The sequence below is a fragment of the Phaenicophaeus curvirostris genome, unplaced genomic scaffold, assembly GCF_032191515.1.
Source record: "Phaenicophaeus curvirostris isolate KB17595 unplaced genomic scaffold, BPBGC_Pcur_1.0 scaffold_73, whole genome shotgun sequence".
Classification (NCBI taxonomy): Eukaryota; Metazoa; Chordata; class Aves; order Cuculiformes; family Cuculidae; genus Phaenicophaeus; species Phaenicophaeus curvirostris.
Window position 1 is genome coordinate 698,742 of NW_027206695.1, and position 22,411 is coordinate 721,152.

At 59.8% G+C, this 22,411-nt stretch overlaps 2 protein-coding genes across 2 annotated transcripts; both read left to right on the plus strand.

Annotated features, from left to right (window-relative positions):
• The first annotated feature begins 239 nt into the window (after positions 1-239).
• LOC138734328 (putative surface-exposed virulence protein BigA) lies at positions 240-9,335 on the plus strand. Its single transcript, XM_069881935.1, has 4 exons — positions 240-387; positions 2,386-5,700; positions 7,778-7,872; positions 9,142-9,335. The coding sequence occupies exons 2-4, from the start codon at positions 2,391-2,393 to the stop codon at positions 9,214-9,216; spliced, it is 3,480 nt and encodes a 1,159-aa protein (XP_069738036.1). The 5' UTR covers positions 240-387; positions 2,386-2,390; the 3' UTR covers positions 9,217-9,335.
• Positions 9,336-19,667: 10,332 nt separating this feature from the next.
• On the plus strand, positions 19,668-22,364 carry LOC138734329 (zinc finger protein 75A-like). Its single transcript, XM_069881936.1, has 5 exons — positions 19,668-19,746; positions 19,854-19,921; positions 20,700-20,813; positions 21,472-21,973; positions 22,025-22,364. Exons 2-5 carry the CDS (start codon positions 19,888-19,890, stop codon positions 22,362-22,364), a joined length of 990 nt encoding a protein of 329 aa, XP_069738037.1. The 5' UTR covers positions 19,668-19,746; positions 19,854-19,887.
• Positions 22,365-22,411: the final 47 nt, after the last annotated feature.

Here is a 22,411-nt window from a genome sequence, read left to right on the forward strand (position 1 = left end):
AGGACCTCCTCGTGGCCACCAGGACCTCCTCGTGGCCACCAGGACCTTCTCGAGTCCTCCAGGACCTCCTTGAGGCCACCAGGACCTCCTCAAGTCCTCCAGGACCTCCTCGTGGCCACCAGGACCTTCTCGAGTCCTCCAGGACCTCCTTGAGGCCACCAGGACCTCCTCGAGTCCTCCAGGACCTTCTCGAGGCCACCAGGACCTCCTCGAGTCCTCCAGGACCTTCTCGAGGCCACCAGGACCCCCTCAAGGCCACCAGGACCGTGACCCTGGGCCGTCGTCGCCGTCCCTGGGATGTGAGCGGCTCCGGTGACCCCAAAACCAGCCCCGGGACCCCCAGAGGGACACCAGGACCTGCAGGGACGTCACCCGCTGGCCCCTCAGGTACGTGTCTGTCCCCCCCACCCCGTGTCCTCCTGGCCTTCTGGGTCCCCCTCGTGTCCCTCAGTGTCCCCCAATGTCCCTCTTGGGGTCCTCCACGTCCCCTCGTGTCCCTCAATGTCCCCTCAATGTCCCTCTCGGTGTCCTCAATGTCCCCTCGTGTCCCTAAATGTCCCCTCAATGTCCTTTTTGGGGTCCTCAATGTCTCCTCATGTCCCTCAATGTCCCTTTGTCCCCTCATGGTGTCCCCTCATGTCCCTGTTGGTGTCCTCCATGTCCCTCCCATGTCCTCTAATGTCCCTTAATGTCCCCTCTTGGGGTCCTCAATGTCCCCTCATGTCCCTAAATGTCCCCTCAATGTCCCTCTCGGTGTCCTCAATGTCTCCTCATGTCCCTCAATGTCCCTCTTGGTGTCCTCCGCGTCCCCTCATGTCCCTCAATGTCCCCTCAATGTCCCTCTCGGTGTCCTCAATGTCCCCTCATGTCCCTTAATGTCCCCTCAATGTCCCTCTCGGTGTCCTCAATGTCCCTCCCGTGTCCTCTAACGTCCCTTAATGTCCCCTCTCGGTGTCCTCCATGTCCCCTCATGTCCCTCAATGTCCCCTCAATGTCCCTTTTGGGGTCCTCTATGTCCCCTCATGTCCCTCAATGTCCCTTTGTCCCCTCGTGGTGTCCCCTCATGCCCCTTTTGGTGTCTTCTAATGTCCCCTCAATGTCCCTCTTGGGGTCCTCAATGTCCCCTCATGTCCCTCAATGTCGCTCTTGGGGTCCTCAATGTCCCCTTGTGTCCCTAAATGTCCCCTCAATGTCCCTCTTGGGGTCCTCTATGTCCCCTCGTGTCCCTCAATGTCCCTTTGTCCCCTCATGGTGTCCCCTCATGTCCCTCTTGGTGTCCTCTATGTCCCTCCCGTGTCCTCTAATGTCCCTCTTGGGATCCTCAATGTCCCCTCATGTCCCTAAATGTCCCCTTGTGTCCCTTAATGTCCCCTCAATGTCCCTCTCGGTGTCCTCCATGTCCCTCCCATGTCCTCTAACGTCCCTTAATGTCCCCTCTTGGGGTCCTCAATGTCCCCTCGTGTCCCTAAATGTCCCCTCAATGTCCCTCTCAGTGTCCTCAATGTCCCCTCATGTCCCTAAATGTCCCCTCAATGTCCCTTTCGGGGTCCTCAATGTCCCCTCATGTCCCTAAATGTCCCCTCAATGTCCCTTTTGGGGTCCTCAATGTCTCCTCATGTCCCTCAATGTCCCTTTGTCCCCTCATGGTGTCCCCTCATGTCCCTCTTGGTGTCCTCTATGTCCCTCCCATGTCCTCTAACGTCCCTTAATGTCCCCTCTTGGGGTCCTCCACGTCCTCTTATGTCCCTTAATGTCCCCCCAATGTCCCTCTTGGTGTCCTCCATGTCCCTCCCATGTCCTCTAATGTCCCTTAATGTCCCCTCTCGGTGTCCTCAATGTCCCCTCGTGTCCTCTAATGTCCCTCAATGTCCCTCTTGGTGTCCTCCACGTCCCCTCATGTCCCTCAATGTCCCCTCAATGTCCCCTCTTGGTGTCCTCCACGTCCCCTCATGTCCCTAAATGTCCCCTCAACGTCCCTCTCGGTGTCCTCCACGTCCCCTCATGTCCCTCAATGTCCCCTCAATGTCCCTCTCGGTGTCCTCAATGTCCCCTCGTGTCCCTAAATGTCCCTCAATGTCCCTCTCGGTGTCCTCCACGTCCCCTCATGTCCCTAAATGTCCCCTCAATGTCCCCTCAATGTCCCTCTCGGTGTCCTCAATGTCCCCTCGTGTCCCTAAATGTCCCTCAATGTCCCTCTCGGTGTCCTCCACGTCCCCTCATGTCCCTAAATGTCCCCTCAATGTCCCCTCAATGTCCCTCTCGGTGTCCTCAATGTCCCCTCGTGTCCCTAAATGTCCCCTCAATGTCCCTCTCGGTGTCCTCCACGTCCCCTCATGCCCCTCCGTGTCCCCCCTGGTGACGTCCCCGTCCCCTCTGTCCCCCCAGGTCCCATGGCCGACAGCCGCTCTCGGGCCGCCCCCCCGCCGTGTCCCCTCCCCGGGGAGGTGACGGGGACCCCCGGGGACGTCGCCGGGGCCCCTCGGGCTGGGGGTGACGTCCCCGTCCCCAGCGTCACCCCCTGGGCCGGCGCCATCACCATCACGGTCACCGCGGCCGACGAGGACACCGGGGACCCGGGGGACGAGGACACGGGGGACACTGCGGGCCCAGCCCCGAGGGACCCTGCGGACAGGGAGGTCACCTCCCCTGGGGACAGGGATGTCACCTCCTCGAAGGACGCTGGGGACAGGGATGTCACCTCCCCAAGGGACCTTGGGGACAGGGAGGTCACCTCCTCAAAGGACAATGGGGACAGGGAGGTCACCTCCTCAAGGGACGTTGGGGATGAGGATGTCACCTCCCTGAAGGGCGTTGGGGACAGGGATGTCACCTCCCCAAGGGACCCTGGGGACAGGGATGTCACCTCCCCAAGGGACCCTAAGGACAAGGATGTCCCCTCCCTGAAGGACGATGGGGACAGGGAGGTCCCAGACCTTGGGGACAAAGATGTCACCTCCCCAAGGGACCCTAAGGACAAGGATGTCACCTCCTCAAAGGATGTTGGGGACAAGGATGTCACCTCCCTGAAGGACGTTGGGGACAGGGAGGTCCCAGCCCCTGGGGACAAGGATGTCACTTCCCTGAAGGACATTGGGGACAGGGATGTCACCTCCCCAAGGGATGATGGGGACAGGGATGTCACCTCCCTGAAGGATGTTGGGGACAAGGATGTCACCTCCCTGAAGGATGTTGGGGACAGGGATGTCACCTCCCCAAGGGATGATGGGGACAGGGATGTCACCTCCCTGAAGGATGTTGGGGACAGGGAGGTCCCAGCCCCTGGGGACAAGGATGTCACCTCCCCAAGGGACGTTGGGGACAGGGATGTCACCTCCCCAAGGGACGTTGGAGATGAGGATGTCACCTCCCTGAAGGACATTGGGGACAAGGAGGTCCCAGCCCTTGGAGACAAGGATGTCACCTCCCCAAGGGACGTTGGGGACTGGGATGTCACCTCCCCAGAGGACGTTGGGGACAGGGAGGTCCCAGCCCCTGGGGACGTTGGGGATGATGTAGGCGAGGAGGGTGGGGACGGGGACGTCGGGGATGGGGACACTGGGGACATCGGGGGTGAGGAGGTTGGGGACAGGGATGTCACAGCCCTGAGGGACGTGGGGGACAAGGATGTTGAGGACATCAGGGATGGGGACGTTGGGGACAAGGACATTGGGGACAGGGATGTCACAGCCTTGAGGGACGTGGGGGACAAGGACATTGGGGATGGGGACATTGGTGTCACAGCCCTGAGGGACGTTGGGGACAAGGACATTGGGGACAGGGATGTCACAGCCCTGAGGGACGTGGGGGACAAGGAGGTTGGGGACAAGGACATTGGGGACATCTGGGATGGGGACGTTGGGGACAAGGACGTTGGGGATGGGGATGTTGGTGTCACAGCCCTGAGGGACGTGGGGGACAAGGATGTTGGGGACAAGGACCTTGGGGACAGAGATGTCCCAGCCCTGAGGGACGTGGGGGACAAGGAGGTTGGGGACATCTGGGATGGGGACCCTGGGGACGTTGGGGACAAGGACATTGGGGACATTGTGGTTGGGGACGTTGATGTCTCAGCCCTGAGGGACCTTGGGGACAAGGACATTGGGGACATCTGGGATGGGGACGTTGGGGACATCATCAGTGAGGACCTTGGGGATGGGAACATTGGGGACAGGGACCCCAGAGCCCTCAGGGACCTTGGGGACAGAGATGTCACAGCCCTGAGGGACCTTGGGGACAAGGACCTTGGGGACAGGGACATCACAGCCCTGAGGGACATTGGGGACAAGGATCTTGGGGACATCATGGGTGAGGACTTTGGGGACAGGGACATCACAGCCCTGAGGGATGTTGGGGACAAGGATGTTGGGGACATTAGAGATGAGGACATTGGGGACGAGGATGTTGGGGACAAGGATGTTGGGGCCATCGTGGGTGAGGACTTTGGGGACAGAGATGTCTCAACCCTGAGGGACACTGGGGACAAGGATATTGGGGACAGGGACATCACAGCCCTGAGGGACCTTGGGGACAAGGACATTGGGGACATTGGGGACGGGGACGTTGGTGTCCCAGCCCTGAGGGACCTTGGGGATGGGGATGTTGGGGACATTGGAGATGGGGAGGTTGGGGACATTGGTGTCCCAGCCCTGAGGGACCTTGGGGACAAGGACATTGGGGACGTTGGGGACGGGGACATTGGGGACCTTGGTGTCCCAGCCCTGAGGGACCTTGGGGACAGGGACATTGGGGACGTTGGGGACGGGGACATTGGTGTCCCAGCCCTGAGGGACCTTGGGGACAAGGACATTGGGGACGTTGGGGATGGGGACGTTGGGGACCTTGGTGTCCCAGCCCTGAGGGACCTTGGGGACAAGGACATTGGGGACACCAGGGATGGGGACATTGGGGACGTTGGTGTCCCAGCCCTGAGGGACCTTGGGGACAAGGACATCGGGGACATTGGGGATGGGGATGTTGGTGTCTCAGCCCTGAGGGACCTTGGGGATGGGGACGTTGGGGACATTGGGGATGGGGACGTTGGGGACGTTGATGTCCCAGCCCTGAGGGACCTTGGGGACCTTGGGGATGGGGACGCTGGGGACCTCCGTGCCACCTGCGCTGCCGCTGGTGTCACCATCACGGTGACGGCGCCTCCCGTGGGGGACGAGGACGTCATCGCTGGGGACGTCACCCCCCCCGGGGACATCGTCACGGCCACCACCGGCATCTCCTGCCCTCCTGGGGGTGACCTCGAGGGGGACATCGGCACTGGGGACCTTGCTGGGGACATTGGCGCTGGGGACGTCTTCTCTGGGGACATCGTGGCTGGGGGTGACCTCGATGGGGACGTCATGGCTGGGGACATCGCTGGGGACGTCTTATCTGGGGACATCGTGGCTGGTGGCATCCTCTCCGGGGACATCATCGCCGAGGACATCACTGGGGACGTCTTCTCTGGGGACGTCATCGCTGGGGACACCTTCTCTGGGGACATCGTGGCCGGCAGTGACCTCGCTGGGGACGTCATGGCTGGAGGTGGCATCACAGGTGACGTCGTGGGTGACGTGACCCCTTGGACCGACCCGGCCGGTGACGTCCCCCCCGGCCCTGACCTCGGGGACATCGAGGAGCGACCCCGTCCCCCCCCCGGTGACCTCGACGGTGACGTCACAGGACAAGATGGCCGCGGTGACACCCCAGGTAAGGGGGGGGGTGGCCACCAGGGAGGGGACCAGGGCCACCAGGGGTGGGGACCAGGGCGTTGTGGCCACCAGGGATGGAGAAAGGGCCACCAGGGATGGGGACAAGGACGTTGTGGCCACCAGGGATGGGGTTGTGGCCACCAGGGATGAGGTTGTGGCCACCAAGGATGGGGTTGTGGCCACCAGGGATGAGGTTGTGGCCACCAAGGGTGGGATCAGGGCCACCAGGGATGGAGAAAGGGCCACCAGGGGTGGGGACAAGGATGTTGTGGCCACCAGGGATGGGGTCAGGGCCACCAGGGATGGAGAAAGGGCCACCAGGGATGGGGACAAGGGCGTTGTGGCCACCAGGGATGAGGTTGTGGCCACCAAGGGTGGGATCAGGGCCACCAGGGATGGAGAAAGGGCCACGAGGGATGGAGAAAGGGCCACCAGGGGTGGGGACAAGGGCGTTGTGGCCACCAGGGATGGAGAAAGGGCCACCAGGGGTGGAGAAAGGGCCACCAGGGATGGGGACAAGGATGTTGTGGCCACCAGGGATGAGGTTGTGGCCAGCAGGGGTGGGATCAGGGCCACCAGGGATGGGGTTGTGGCCACCAGGGGTGGGATCAGGGCCACCAGGGTTGGGGTTGTGGCCACCAGGGGTGGGATCAGGGCCACCAGGGTTGGGGTTGTGGCCACCAGGGATGGGGTCAGGGCCACCAGGGATGGGGTTGTGGCCACCAGGGGTGGGATCAGGGCCACCAGGGGTGGAGAAAGGGCCACCAGGGGTGGGGACAAGGATGTTGTGGCCACCAGGGATGGGGTTGTGGCCACCAGGGATGAGGTTGTGGCCACCAGGGATGGGGACAAGGGCATTGTGGCCACCAGGGATGGGGTCGTGGCCACTAGGGGTGGGGTCGTGGCCACCAGGGATGGGGACAAGGGCATTGTGGCCACCAGGGATGAGGTTGTGGCCACCAGGGATGGGGACAAGGGCATTGTGGCCACTAGGGATGGGGACAAGGGCATTGTGGCCACCAGGGATGGGGTTGTGGCCACCAGGGATGGGGACAAGGGCATTGTGGCCACCAGGGATGGGGTTGTGGCCACCAGGGATGGGGTCAGGGCCACCAGGGATGGAGAAAAGGCCACCAGGGGTGGGGACAAGGGCGTTGTGGCCATCGGGGTGGAGAAAGGGCCACCAGGGATGGGGACAAGGACGTTGTGGCCACCAGGGATGAGGTTGTGGCCACCAAGGGTGGGATCAGGGCCACCAGGGATGGGGTCAGGGCCACCAGGGATGGAGAAAGGGCCACCAGGGATGGGGACGAGGACGTTGTGGCCACCAGGGATGAGGTGGCCACCAAGGGTGGGATCAGGGCCACCAGGGATGGAGAAAGGGCCACCAGGGGTGGGGACAAGGATGTTGTGGCCACCAGGGATGGGGTTGTGGCCACCAGGGGTGGGATCAGGGCCACCAGGGATGAGGTTGTGGCCACCAGGGATGGGGTTGTGGCCACCAGGGATGGGGACAAGGACATTGTGGCCACCAGGGATGGGGTTGTGGCCACCAGGGATGGGGACAAGGACGTTGTGGCCACCAGGGGTGTGGTTGTGGCCACCAGGGGTGGGGTTGTGGCCACCAGGGATGGGGTTGTGGCCACCAGGGGTAGGAACAAGGACGTCGTGGCCACCAGGGATGGGGTTGTGGCCACCAGGGATGGGGTCGTGGCCACCAGGGGTGGGATCAGGGCCACCAGGGGTGGAGAAAGGGCCACCAGGGGTGGGGACAAGGATGTTGTGGCCACCAGGGATGGGGTTGTGGCCACCAGGGATGAGGTTGTGGCCACCAGGGATGGGGACAAGGATGTTGTGGCCACCAGGGATGAGGTTGTGGCCACCAGGGATGGGGACAAGGATGTTGTGGCCACCAGGGATGAGGTTGTGGCCACCAGGGATGGGGTCGTGGCCACCAGGGATGGGGTTGTGGCCACCAGGGATGGGGTTGTGGCCACCAGGGCCACCAGTAGAGCTGGTGGGACTGGGGGGGGGGGTGGCCGTGGCCCGTGGTGACCCCCCAGTTGTCCCCCCAGAGCCCCCCCAGACGCCGCCCCCCGGCTGCCCCCTCGTCCTCCTCGCCCTCGTCTGCCTCCTCCTCGCCCTCCTCCTCCTCGCGGGGGTCTTCGCGGTACGGGGGGGGGGTCAAGGGGGTCCTGGGGGGGGGGTCTTGGTGGCTTCTGGGGCTTTTGGGGGGGTCAGGGGGGTCCTGGATGCCTTGGGGGGGGGTCCTGGGTCCTTTTGGGGGGGTCCAGGGGGGTCCTGGATGCTTTGAGGGGGGGTCAGGGGGGTCCTGGATGCTTTGAGGGGGGGTCAGGGGGGTCCTGGATGCCTTGGGGGGGGGTCCTGCGTCTTTTTGGGGGGGTCAAGGGGGGTCCTGGGTCCTTTTGGGGGGGTCAGGGGGGTCCTGGATGCCTTGGGGGGGGGGTCTTGGGTCTTTTTGGGGGGGTCAGGGGGGCTTCTGGGTGTCTGGGGGGGTCCTGGGTCCCTTGGGGGGGTCCTTGATGGGGGGGTCCTGGGTCCTTTGTGGGGGTCAGGGGGGTCCTGGATCTTTTTTTGGGGGGGTCAGGGGGGTCCTGGATGCCTTGGGGGGGGGTCCTGGGTCCTTCTTGGGGTGTCAGGGGGGCTTCTGGATCTGGGACTTTTGGGGGTGTCAGGGGGGGCTTCTGGGTCTCTGGGGGGGTCCTGGGTCCTTTTGGGGGGGTCAGGGGGGTCCTGGATGCCTTAGGGGGGGGTCTTGAGTCTTTTGGGGGGGTCAAGGGGGGTCCTGGGTCCTTATGGGGGGGTCAGGGGGGTCCTGGATGCCTTGAGGGGGGGTCAGGGGGGTCCTGGATGCCTTGGGGGGGGTGCTGGGTCTTTTTTGGGGGGGTCAAGGGGGGTCCTGGGTCCTTTTGGGGGGGTCAGGGGGGCTTCTGGGTCTCTGGGGGGGTCCTGGGTCCCTTGGGGAGGGTCAGGGGGGTCCTGGATGCCTTGGGGGGGGTCCTGGGTCTTTTTTGGGGGGTCAAGGGGGGTCCTGGGTCCTTATGGGGGGGTCAGGGGGGGCTTCTGGGTCTCTGGTGGGGTCCTGGGTCCTTTTGGGGGGGTCCTGGGTCCCTGGGTCCTTTGTGGGGGTCAGGGGGGTCCTGGGTCCTTTTGGGGGGGGGAGTCCTGGATGCCTTGGGGGGGGGTCCTGGGTCTTTGGGGGGGACTCAGGGGGGGCTCCTGGGTCCCTTGGGGGGGTCAAGGGGGCTCCTGGGTCTTTTTGGGGGGGTCAGGGGGGTCCTGGGTCCTTTTGGGGGGGGTCTTGGGTCCCCTGGAGGGTCCTTAATGGGGGGGGGGGGGGGTCCTGGGCCCTTTTAGGGGGGGTCCTGGACTCCTGGGACCCCCCTGACCCCCCCTTTTTTTTTTTACCCCCCCCCAGGCCGTCCACTACGTCAAAGTCTTTCTCATCAGCTCAACCGCCTTCTCGGTGCCGGCGGCCGAATCCTTCCCCTGAGCCCCCGGGGGGGACAAAGGGGCCCTTTGGGGGTGTCCCCCCCCCCAAAAATATAATAAACCCCCCTCAAAAATGAATAACCCCCAAAAAATCATAAAAACCCTCGAAAAATCAATAAAAACCCACAAAAAATCAATAAAAACCCACAAAAAATCAATAAAAACACCTAAAAAGTGAATAAAAACACCTAAAAAATGAATAAAAACCCTCAAAAAATGAATAAAATCACCTAAAAAATTAATAAAAACCCTCAAAAAATTAATAACCCCCAAATTAATTAAAAAAACTCAAAAAAAAAAAACCACCCTCGAAAAATCAATAAACTCCCTCAAAAATTAATAAAAACACCTAAAAAATTAATAAAAAACCTCAAAAATTAATAAAAACACCAAAAAATTAATAAAAAACCTCAAAAATTAATAAAAACACCTAAAAAATTAATAAGAACCCTCAAAAAATTAATAACCCTGCCAAAAAAATAATAAACCCCTCCAAAAATTAATAAAACCCTCAAAAAATTAATAAACGCCCCAAAAATTATTAAAAACCCTCAATAAATCAATAAAAACCCTCAAAAATTAATAAAAACCACAAAAATTAATAAACCCCCCCAAAAATCAATAAAAACACCTAAAAAATTAATGAATCCCCCCCAAAATAATAAAAACCCTCAAAAATCAATAAAAACCCTCAAAAAATTAATAAAAAACCTCAAAAATTAATAAAAACACCTAAAAAATTAATAAAAAACCTCAAAAATTAATAAAAACACCTAAAAAATTAATAAGAACCCTCAAAAAATTAATAACCCTGCCAAAAAAATAATAAACCCCTCCAAAAATTAATAAAACCCTCAAAAAATTAATAAATGCCCCAAAAATTATTAAAAACCCTCAATAAATCAATAAAAACCCTCAAAAATTAATAAAAACCACAAAAATTAATAAACCCCCCCAAAAATCAATAAAAACACCTAAAAAATTAATGAATCCCCCCCAAAATAATAAAAACCCTCAAAAATCAATAAAAACCCTCAAAAAATCAATTAAAAAACTCAAAAAATTAATAAAAACACCTAAAAAATTAATAAAAACACCTAAAAATTAATAAAAACCCTCAAAAAATTAATAAAAACACCTTAAAAATTAATAAAAACCCTCAACAAATTAATAACCCCCCAAATTAATAAAAAACTCAAAAAAAATAATAAAAACCCTCGAAAAATCAATAAAAACCCTCAAAAATCAATAAAAACCCTCAAAAAATGAATTAAAACCCTCAAAAAATTAATAAACCCCTCAATAAATTAATAAAAACCCACAAAAAATTAATAACCCCCCCAAAAAATAATAAAAAACCATAAAAATTAATAAAAACCCTCAAAAAATTAATAAATCCCAGAAAAAAATCATAAATTCCCCAAAAATTAATTAAAACCCTCAAAAAATAATAAAAAACCTCAAAAAATTAATTTAAAACCCTCAAAAATTAATCAAAAACCCTAAAAAATCAATAAAAAAACCCCAAAATTAATTAAATCCCTAAAAAATAATAAAAAACGTCAAAAAATTAATAAATCAAAAAAAATTAATAAAAATTCTCAACAGAATTAATAAAACCCTCAAAAAATTAATAAAAACCCTCAAAAAATTAATAAAACTCTCAAAAAATTAATAAAAACCCCCAAAAAATTAACGAACTCCTTCAAAAAAAATATTAAAACCCCCCCAAAAATATTAAACCCCCCCAAAATAATTAAATAAATAAATTAATTAATTAATAACCCTCCCACCAATAATTAATAGCCCCTCAAAAAATAATTAAGGCCCGTCCCGGGTGCTCGGGTCCCTTGGCAGCAGCGGGTGGGGACGAGGGCGTCGAGGCCACCAGCGAGCCCGGGCTTGTCCCCAGGACAAAGGGACATTGTCCCCAAGGGCCACGGGGGGGGGGGGGGGGGACAACAGGGACGGCCCAGAGGGGTTGGGGACATTGGGGACACCAGGGACATCAGAGGGGGTTGGGGACATTGAGGACACCAGGGACATCAGGGGGTTGGGGACACCAGGGACATCAGAGAGGGGGTTGGGGACATCAGGATGTTGGGGACATCTGGGAGGGTTTAGGGACATCAGGGTCTTGGGGACACCAGGGACATCAGAGGGGGTTGGGGACATTGGGGACACCAGGGACATCAGAGAGGGGTTGGGGACATCAGGACGTTGGGGACACCAGGGGGTTGGGGACACCAGGGACATCTGGGAAGGTTTGGGGACACCGGGGACATCAGAGAGGGGTTGGGGACATCAGGATGTTGGGGACACCAGGGACATCAGAGAGGGGTTGGGGACATCAGGGGGTTGGGGACACCGGGGACATCAGAGAGGGGTTGGGGACATCGGGATGTTGGGGACACCAGGGAGGGGTTGGGGACATCAGGGTCTTGGGGACACCAGGGTCATCAGAGAGGGGTTGGGGACATCAGGGAGGGTTGGGGACACCAGGGACATCAGAGGGTGTTTGGGGACATCAGGGACATCAGGGAGGGGTAGGGGACATCAGGATGTTGGGGACATCTGGGAGGGTTTGGGGACATCAGGGTCTTGGGGACACCAGGGACATCAGAGAGGGGTTGGGGACACTGAGGACACCAGGGACATCAGAGAGGGGTTGGGGACATCAGGATGTTGGGGACACCAGGGACATCAGAGGGGGTTGGGGACATCAGGATGTTGGGGACACCAGGGACATCAGAGGGGGTTGGGGACATCAGGATGTTGGGGACACCAGGGACATCAGAGGGGGTTGGGGACATCAGGATGTTGGGGACACCAGGGACATCAGAGAGGGGTTGGGGACATCAGGATGTTGGAGACACCAGGGACATCAGAGAGGGGTTGGGGACATCAGGATGTTGGGGACACCAGGAACATCAGAGAGGGGTTGGGGACATCAGGATGTTGGGGACACCAGGAACATCAGAGAGGGGTTGGGGACATCAGGGGGTTGGGGACACCAGGGACATCAGAGAGGGGTTGGGGACATCAGGATGTTGGGGACATCTGGGAGGGGTTGGGGACATCAGGGTCTTGGGGACACCAGGGTCATCAGAGAGGGGTTGGGGACACTAGGGGGTTGGGGACACCAGGGACATCAGAGGGGGTTGGGGACATCAGGATGTTGGGGACACCAGGGGGTTGGGGACACCAGGGACATCAGAGAGGGGTTGGGGACATTGGGGACACCAAGGACATCAGAGAGGGGTTGGGGACATCAGGATGTTGGGGACATCTGGGACATCAGAGGGGGTTGGGGACATTGGGGACACCAGGGACATCAGAGAGGGGTTGGGGACATCAGAGGGTTGGGGACACCAGGGACATCAGAGGGTGTTTGGGGACATCAGGGAGGGGTTGGGGACATCAGGGGGTTGGGGACACCAGGGACATCAGGGAGGGGTTGGGGACACCAGGACATTGGGGACATCAGGACGTTGGGGACACCAAGGACATCAGAGGGGATTGGGGACACCAAGGACATCAGAGAGGGGTTGGGGACATCAGAGTCTTGGGGACATCAGGGACATCAGAGGGTGTTTGGGGACATCAGGGAGGGGTTGGGGACACCAGGACGTTGGGGACACCAGGACGTTGGGGACACCAGGGACATCAGGGAGGGGTTGGGGACATCAGGACGTTGGGGACACCAGGGTCACCTGGGAGGGTTGGGGACACCGGGGACATCGTAGAAAGCTTGGGGACATCAGAATTTTGAGGGTGGATTGGGGACTTCAGGGAGGGCTTGGGGACATCACGAAGGGCTTGGGGACACCGGGGACACAGGGACTTTGGGGACCCGGTGGTGCCACCAGCCTGGGGAGGGCTTGGGGACAGCCGTGTCCCCTCCCCGGGCCACCTCCCGTGTCCCCTCCCAGGGGACGTCCCGCTGCCTATAAGTGGGGACACCAAGGGGGGGGGGGGGTGGCAGCGCCATGGGGGTGACGAGGACACTGGTGGTGGCCCTGGGGACACTGCTGCTGCTGGGGGGTGAGGGGACACGGGGGGGGCCGGGGGGGGACACTGGGGGACAAGGGGGGGACACTGGGGGACATGGGGACATGAGGGGACACTGGGGGGATAAAGGGGACACTGGGGGACATGGGGACATTGGAAGGACATGAGGGGACACTGGGGGACACTGGGGACATGGGGGGACTTGGGGATAAAGGGGACACTGGGGGACATGGGGACATTGGAAGGACATGAGGGGACACTGGGGGACATGGGGACATGGAGGGGACACTGGGGGACACTGGAGGACATGGGGACACGGGGGGACACTGGGGGACATGGAGGGGACACTGAGGGACACTGGGGACATGGGGGGACACTGGGAGACGGGGGGACACTGGGGGACATGAGGTGACACTGGGGGGACACTGGGGGACACGGGGGGACATGGGGACATTGGAAGGACATGAGGGGACACTGGGGGACACTGGGAGAAAGGGGACGTGGGGAGGACATGGGGGACACTGGGGGGACACTGAGGGGACACTGAGGGGCATGAGGTGACGCTGGGGGATAAAGGGGACACTGGGGGGACATGGGGGGGACTTGGGGATAAAGGGGACACTGGGTGACACTGGTGGATATGGGGGACATGGGGACATGGGGGGACACTGGGGGACATGGGGGGACACTGGGTGTCACTGGGGGACTTGGGGATAAAGGGGACAGGGGGGGACACTGGGGGACATTGGAAGGACATGAGGGGACACTGGGGGACACTGGGGACATGGGGGGACTTGGGGATAAAGGGGACACTGGGGGGACATGGGGGGACACTGGGTGTCACTGGGGGACACTGGGGGACATGGGGACACTGGGGGACATGGGGACATGGGGGGACAATGGGGGACATGGGGACATTGGAAGGACATGAGGGGACACTGGGGGACACGGGGACATTGGAAGGACATGAGGGGACACTGGGGGACATGGGGACATAGAGGGGACACTGGGGGACATGAGGTGACACTGGGGGGACACTGGGTGTCACTGGGGGACACAGGGGGACACTGGGGGGACATGGAGGATGTGGTGACATGGGGGGACACGGGGACATGGGGGGGACACTGGGGGACATGGGGACATTGGAAGGACATGAGGGGACACTGGGGGACATGGGGACATGGAGGGGACACTGAGGGACACTGGGGGACATGGGGACATACAGGGGACACTGGGGGACACTGGGGGACATGGGGACATACAGGGGACACTGGGGGACACTGGGGGACATGGGGACATACAGGGGACACTGGGGGACACTGGGGGACATGAGGTGACACTGGGGGGACACTGGGTGTCACTGGGGGACACGGGGACACTGGGGGGACATGGAGGATGTGGTGACATGGGGGGACACTGGGGGACATGGGGGGGACACTGGGGGACATGGGGACATTGGAAGGACATGGGGGACACTGGGGGACACTGGGGGACACTGGGAGAAAGGGGACATGGGGAGGACATGAGGGGACACTGGGGGACACTGAGGGACACTGGGGGACATGGGGACATAGAGGGGACACTGGGGGACATGAGGTGACACTGGGGGGACACGGGGGGACACTGGGGGGACATGGAGGACGTGGTGACATGGGGGGACACTGGGGGACATGGGGGGGACACTGGGGGACATGGGGACATTGGAAGGACATGGGGGGACACTGGGGGACAGGGGAACGTGGGGAGGACCTGGGGGACACTGGGGGGACCCGGGGATGAGGGGGCCACTGGGGGCGCGGGAGGGGACCCGGGGGACATTGGTGACCCCCCCGTCCCTCCCCCCAGGAGGCGTCCGGCCGGTCCCCGTCCCCGAGCAGCCGTGGGGACGCGCGGTGGCCTCGCTGCGCCAGCTCCTCCACCTCCTCCCCGGTGGCCCCTGGGGGACAACGGGGACACCGGGGTCACCCCCCGGCCCGCAGGTGCCACCCCAGGCGCCCGAGGGACGTCCCCGAGGAGCAGGGTCTTGGCTCCAAGAGCTGGGGACGTGGATCCAGGGGTTGGGGACGTGGGCCCAGGGACACGAGGGACACGAGGGACGTCCCCAAGGACCAGGGACGTGGGCCCAGGGACATGAGGGACATGAGGGATGTCCCCAAGGACCAGGGACATGGGTCCAGGGACATGAGGGACGTCCCCAAGGACCAGGGACGTGGGCCCAGGGACATGAGGGACACGAGGGATGTCCCCAAGGACCAGGGACATGGGTCCAGGGACATGAGGGACGTCTCCAAGGACCAGGGACGTGGGCCCAGGGACATGAGGGACATGAGGGACGTCCCCAAGGACCAGGGACATGGATCCAGGGACACGAGGGACGTCCCCAAGGACCTGAGGGACGTCCCCAAGGACCAGGGACGTGGGTCCAGGGACACGAGGGACACGAGGGACGTCCCCAAGGACCAGGGACATGGATCCAGGGACACGAGGGACATCCCCAAGGACCAGGGACGTGGGTCCAGGGACACGAGGGACACGAGGGACGTCCCCAAGGACCAGGGACGTGGACCCAGGGACATGAGGGACGTCCTCAAGGACCTGAGGGACGTCCCCAAGGACCAGGGACGTGGGTCCAGGGACATGAGGGACGTCCCCAAGGACCTGAGGGACATCCCCAGGGACCAGGGACGTGGGTCCAGGGACACGAGGGACACGAGGGACGTCCCCAAGGAGCAGGGACGTGGGTCCAGGGACATGAGGGACGTCCCCAAGGACCAGGGACGTGGGTCCAGGGACATGAGGGACACGAGGGACGTCCCCAAGGACCAGGGACGTGGGTCCAGGGACCTGAGGGACGTCCCCAAGGGCCTGAGGGACGTCCCCAAGGACCAGGGACGTGGGCCCAGGGACATGAGGGACCTGAGGGACGTCCCCAAGGACCAGGGACGTGGGCCCAGGGACATGAGGGACCTGAGGGACGTCCCCAAGGACCAGGGACGTGGGTCCAGGGGCCTGAGGGACGTCCCCAAGGACCTGAGGGACGTCCCCAGGGTCCAGGGATGTGGGTCCAGGGACCTGAGGGACGTCCCCAAGGACCAGGGACACCTCAAGGGGTTGAGACACGTCCCCAAGGACCAGGGACATGGGTACAGGGACCTGAGGGACGTCCCCAAGGACCAGGGACGTGGATCCAGGGACCAGGGACACCAACTCAAGAGGTTGGGACGCGTCCCCAAGGATCTGGGACACCTCAAGAGGTTGAGACACGTCCCCAAGGACCAGGGACACCTCAAGAGGTTGAGACACGTCCCCAAAGACCAGGGACACCTCAAGAGGTTGAGACACGTCCCCAAAGACCAGGGACACCTCAAGAGGTTGAGACACGTCCCCAAGGACCAGGGACACCTCAAGAGGTTGAGACGCGTCCCCAAGAAGCTGGAATTCATTCCCAAGAGGCTGGGACACGTCCCCAAGGACCAGAGGCACCTCAAGAGGCTGGGACACGTCTCTCTGGAGCTGGGACGCGTCCCCGAGGACGTCCCCAAGGACGCCCCCAGCTCCAGGAGCGGCCGAGGAGCTCCGAGGAGGCAGCGTCCCGCGACTCCAGCCTTGGGGACATCGAGGACAGCGAGAGCCGCGGTACGGGGACCGGTGGGGGCGTCGCGGGGGTCACCAGAGGCTTTTGGGGACACGGGGGACCTGGTGTCCAGCCCTGTCCCTCACCCTGTCCGTTCTCCAGGTTGGGGAGACTCGGAGGAGCTAGAGACGTAGCGCTGGGGGACACCCTGTCCTGGTGTCCCCATGTCCCTTGTCCCCATGGTCCTTGTCCCCATCCCATCCTGATGTCCCCATGTCCCTCATCCCCATCCTGATGTCCCCATGTCCCTTGTCCCCATCCTGATGTCCCCATGGTCCTCGTCCCCATCCTGATGTCCCCATGGTCCTTGTCCCCATCCCATCCTGATGCCCCTATGTCCCTTGTCCCCATCTTGATGTCCCCATGGTCCTTGTCCCCATTCCATCCTGATGTCCCCATGGTCCTTGTCCCCATCCTTTCCTATTGTCCCCATGGTCCTTGTCCCCATCCTGATGTCCCCATGTCCCTCATCCCCATCCTGATGTCCCCATGTCCCTTGTCCCCATCCTGATGTCCCCATGGTCCTCGTCCCCATCCTGATGTCCCCATGGTCCTTGTCCCCATCCCCATCCTGATGTCCCCATGGTCCTCGTCCCCATCCTGATGTCCCCATGGTCCTTGTCCCCATCCCATCCTGATGCCCCTATGTCCCTTGTCCCCATCTTGATGTCCCCATGTCCCTCATCCCCATCCTCTCCTGATGTCCCCATGTCCCTCATCCCCATCCTGATGTCCCCATGTCCCTTGTCCCCACCCCACGTCCCCATTAAAGGTGGAAGCAGCCGCCCTGTCCTCATCCTTCATCTCTGGGATGACCTCGGGTCCCTTTGGGTCCATCACCTGGACACCCTGGTGGGTTCTAGAGGGGTCCTGGTGGCCCCTGAAGAGGTTCTGGAGGTCCCTAGAGGGGTCTTGGGGGTCCTGGGGGTCCCTAGATGGATCCTGGTGGCCCCTAAAGGGGTCCTGGGGGTTCTAGAAGGGTTCTGGGGGTCCTAGATGGATCCTGGGGGCTCTACAATGGTCCTGGGGGTTCCTAAAGGGGTCCTGGAGGTCCCTAAAAGGGTCCTGGGGGTCCTAGTGGTCCCTCGATGGGTTCTGGTGGCCCCCTAGATGGGTCCTGGGGGTCCCGGGTGTTGGGGACAAGGATGAAGAAGAGGATGGAGGATGGGGATGAGGATGAGGATGGAAATGAAGATGTGGATGAAGAAGGGGATGAGGATGAAGAAGGGGATGGAGGACAGGGATGAGGATGGGGATGAAGATGAAGATGGGGATGAAGATGAAGGGGAGGATGGGGACAGGGATGAGGATGAAGATGAAGATGGGGATGAAGATGCAGAAGGAGGCAGGGGATGCGGATGAGGACAGGGATGAGGATGCAGGAGGAGGCAGGGGATGAGGATGAGGACAGGGATGAAGATGGGGATGAAGATGATGAGGATGCAGAAGGAGGCAGGGGATGGGGATGAGGATGAGGATGAGGATGCAGAAGGAGGCAGGGGATGGGGATGAGGATGAGGATGAGGATGCAGAAGGAGGCAGGGGATGAGGATGAGGATGAAGATGGGGATGAGGATGAAAATGGGGATGAAGGGGATGAGGATGAGGATGAAGATGGGGATGAAGATGATGAGGATGCAGAAGGAGGCAGGGGATGAGGATGAGGATGAGGATGCGGATGAGGATGAAGACGATGAGGATGCAGAAGGAGGCAGGGGATGGGGATGAAGATGGGGATGAAGATGATGAGGAGGCAGAAAGAGGCAGGGAATGAGGATGAGGATGAGGATGGGGATGGGGATGAGGATGATGAGGATGCGGCGCGGGGGGGGATGAAGACGAGGGGCCGGGGGGTCGGGGGAAGCGCGGGGGCTGAACTTCCTGGGTCGGCGGCGGCTCCTCCCGGGGCGGAGCCAGCGGGGCCCGCAGCCCCGAGCTGGGAACCTGCCCCGGGGAAGCCCTGGGTCCCCTGGAGCAGCCCGAGATCTGGGGCAGCCTGACCTCCTGGAGCATCCCGGATCTCCTGGAGCATCCCGGATCTCCTGGACCATCCCTGGATCCAGAGCATCCCTGGATCTGGAGCATCCCTGACCTCCTGGAGCATCCCTGAGCTCCTGGAGCATCCCTGATCTCCTGGAGCATCCCTGGATCCAGAGCATCCCTAGATCTGGAGCATCCCTAGATCTGGAGCATCCCTGACCTCCTGGAGCATCCCTGATCTCCTGGACCATCCCTGACCTCCTGGACCATCCCGGATCTCCTGGACCATCCCTGACCTCCTGGACCATCCTGATCTCCTGGACCATCCCTGGATCCAGAGCATCCCTAGATCTGGACCATCCCTGATCACCTAGAGCATCCATGGCCTCCTAGAGCATCCCTGATCTCCTGGAGCATCCTGACCTCCTGGAGCATCCCTGGATCCAGAGCATCCCTGGATCTGGACCATCCCTGATCTCCTAGAGCATCCGTGACCTCCTAGAGCATCCCTGACCTCCTGGACCGTCCCTGATCTCCTCGAGCGTCCTTGGTCTCCTGGAGCATCCCTGGATCTGGACCATCCCTGATCTCCTGGACTATCCCTGATCTCCCGGACCATCCCTGATCTGGAGCATCCCAGACCTCCTGAAGCATCTCAGATCTCCTGGACCATCCTTGACCTCCTGGAGCATCCCTGGATCCGGAGCATCCCTAGATCTGGAGCATCCCTGATCTCCTGGAGCATCCTGACCTCCTGGAGCATCCATGACCTCCTGGACCATCCCTGACCTCCTGGAGCATCCCTGATCTCCTGGAGCATCCCTGGATCCAGAGCATCCCTAGATCTGGACCATCCCTGACCTCCTGGACCATCCTTGACCTCCTGGAGCATCCCGATGCCTGCAGGTACCGAGGGTCCCTCTGGAGCTTCTCCCAGGCGGGTGGGGAGGTCGCTCAGGTGGGACAACCCGCCCGGGGACCTCTCAACCCCCCCACCCCTTTACCTCCCCCAGGTGCTTCCGGGCTTGGGATCTGGAGGAGGTCACCATGCAGGAGAACTACGAGGCCCTGATCCTGCTGGGTGAGTCCTCGAGGGTCTGAGGAGGCTTCGGGTTGGGAGGGACCTCGAAGATCATCCAGTTCCACCATCCAACCTGGTCTTGAAGACCTCCAGGACCCCTCTAGGAACCCCGAGGACCCCCCAGGATCCATCTAGGACCCCCAGAACCCCTTTAGAGGCCACCAGGACCCATCTAGGGACCACCAGGACCCCTCTAGAACCACCAGGACCCATCTAGGGACCACCAGGACCCCTCTAGAACCACCAGGACCCCTTTTGGGACCACCAAGACCCCTCTGGGACCCCCAGGACCCATCTAGGGGCCACCAGGACCCATCTAGGGACCACTAGGACCCCCAGAACCCCTTTTGGGGCCACCAAGACCCATCTAGGGACCACCAGGACCCCTTTAGGGTCCACCAGGACCCATCTAGGGACCACCAGGACCCACCTAGAAGCCCCAGGACCCCTTTTGGGGCCTCCAGGACCCATCTAGGGGCCACCAGGACCCCTCTAGAACCACCAGGACCCCTTTGGGGACCACCAGGACCTCTCTAGAACCCCCAGGACCTTTTTAGGGGCCACCAGGACCCATCTAGGGACCACTAGGACCCCCAGAACCCCTTTCGGGGCCACCAGGACCCATCTAGGGACCGCCAGGACCTCTCTAGAGGGTCACCTGCTGGTTGGAGACGTCCCCTTGTTGCTGGAACCTTCCATCTCTCCTTCGAGAAGCCCACGTGTCCATAACAATCCCAAGATCTTTCCTCCTTCTTTTTTTTTTTTGACCCCGGAGCAGATTTCCCGATTCCCAAACCCAACGTCGTCTCCCGCTTGGAGCTGGAGGAGGAGCCGGGGGTCCCGGATCCCAACGACTCCAAGGAGTGGGAGGTCCTGCGGGTGGCTCCTACAGGTGAGGAACGAGCTGGAGGGTCTCCAGGGTTGGGTTGGGATGAGCTGAGGAGCTTTTCTTGCTCTCCATGGAGCATCCAAGCTGGTGGGTCTCCAGGATTGATGTTGGGATGAGCTCTTCTTGCTCTCCATGGAGCATCCAAGGTGATGGGTCTCCAGGATTGACGTTGGGATGAGGTTTCCTTGCTCTCCGAGGAGCATCCGAGCTGGTGGATCTCCAGGGTTGGATTGGGATGAGCTTTTCTTGCTCTCCATGATCATCCCAAGCTGGTGGATCTCCAGGGTTGGATTGGGATGAGCTTTTCTTGCTCTCCATGGAGCATCCGAGCTGGTGGATCTCCAGGATTGATGTTGGGATGAGCTTTTCTTGCTCTCCATGAAGCCCTCAAGCTGGTGGATCTCCAGGATTGATGTTGGGATGAGGTTTTCTTGCTCTCCATGGAGCCCTCAAGCTGGAGGATCTCCAGGGTTGGATTTGGATGAGTTTCCTTGCTCTCCATGATCATCCCAAGCTGGTGGATCTCCAGGGTTGGATTGGGATGAGCTGAGGAGCTTTCCTTGCTCTCCATGATCATCCCAAGCTGGTGGATCTCCAGGTTTGGAGCTGGGATGAGCTTTTCTTCCCCGGGGATCCCCGTGTCTCCCTCTTCTCCTCGTAGACGATGAGCTGGGAAGCGACAACGAAGACGAGGAACCTCCAGACCCCGAGGTGTCCGAGCTGGACGTCCTCCTGCCCCGAGGAGCCGAGGAAGATCTCCCCGAGCTCCCCATCTCCTGGAACCCCCCCGAGGACCCTCCCGCCTTGTCCCCGCGCGGTCGCCGGGGCCGTGGGGCCCGTCGAGGCGACGCCACCAGGAGCTTCGCGAGGCGCTCGGAGCTCCTGGTCCAGCAGCAGCGTCTCCAGGGGGTGGAGAAGCCCTACAAGTGCCTGGACTGCGGGAAGAGCTTCACCCGCAGCTCCAACCGCAACGCCCACCAGCGTCTCCACCGAGGAGACCGACCCCACCGCTGCGGCCACTGCGGGAAGAGCTTCCGCTACGGCTCGGCCTTCGTCAAGCACCAACGAGGACACGGCGCCCAGAAGCCCTTCCAGTGCGGAGCCTGCGGGAAGAGCTTCTCGGAGAGCTCGGCCCTGAGGCGCCACCAACGGAGCCACCTGGGGTGAGGAGGTTCCTCGCGGAGGGCTTCGTGGTCACCTGGGCTCCTCTCCAGCGCCAGCGGAGCCGCCTGGGATGAAGATGTTCCTCAGGATGGATCCACTAGGGCTGAAGATGCTCCTCACGAAGGGCTTCGTGGTCACCTCTGCTCTGGATCCACCTGGGTCGAAGATGTTCCTCATGGAGGATCCACCTGGGATGAAGATGTTCCTCATGAAGCCTTCGTGGTCACCTCAGCTCTGGATCCACCTGGGTTGAAGCCACCTGGGCTGAAGATGTTCCTCATGGAGGATCCACTAGGGCTGAAGATGCTTCTCATGGAGGATCCACCTGGGCTGAAGATGTTCCTCACGAAGGTTTCATGGTCACCTCAGCTCTGGATCCACCTGGGTTGAAGATGTTCCTCATGGAGGATCCACCTGGGATGAAGATGTTCCTCATG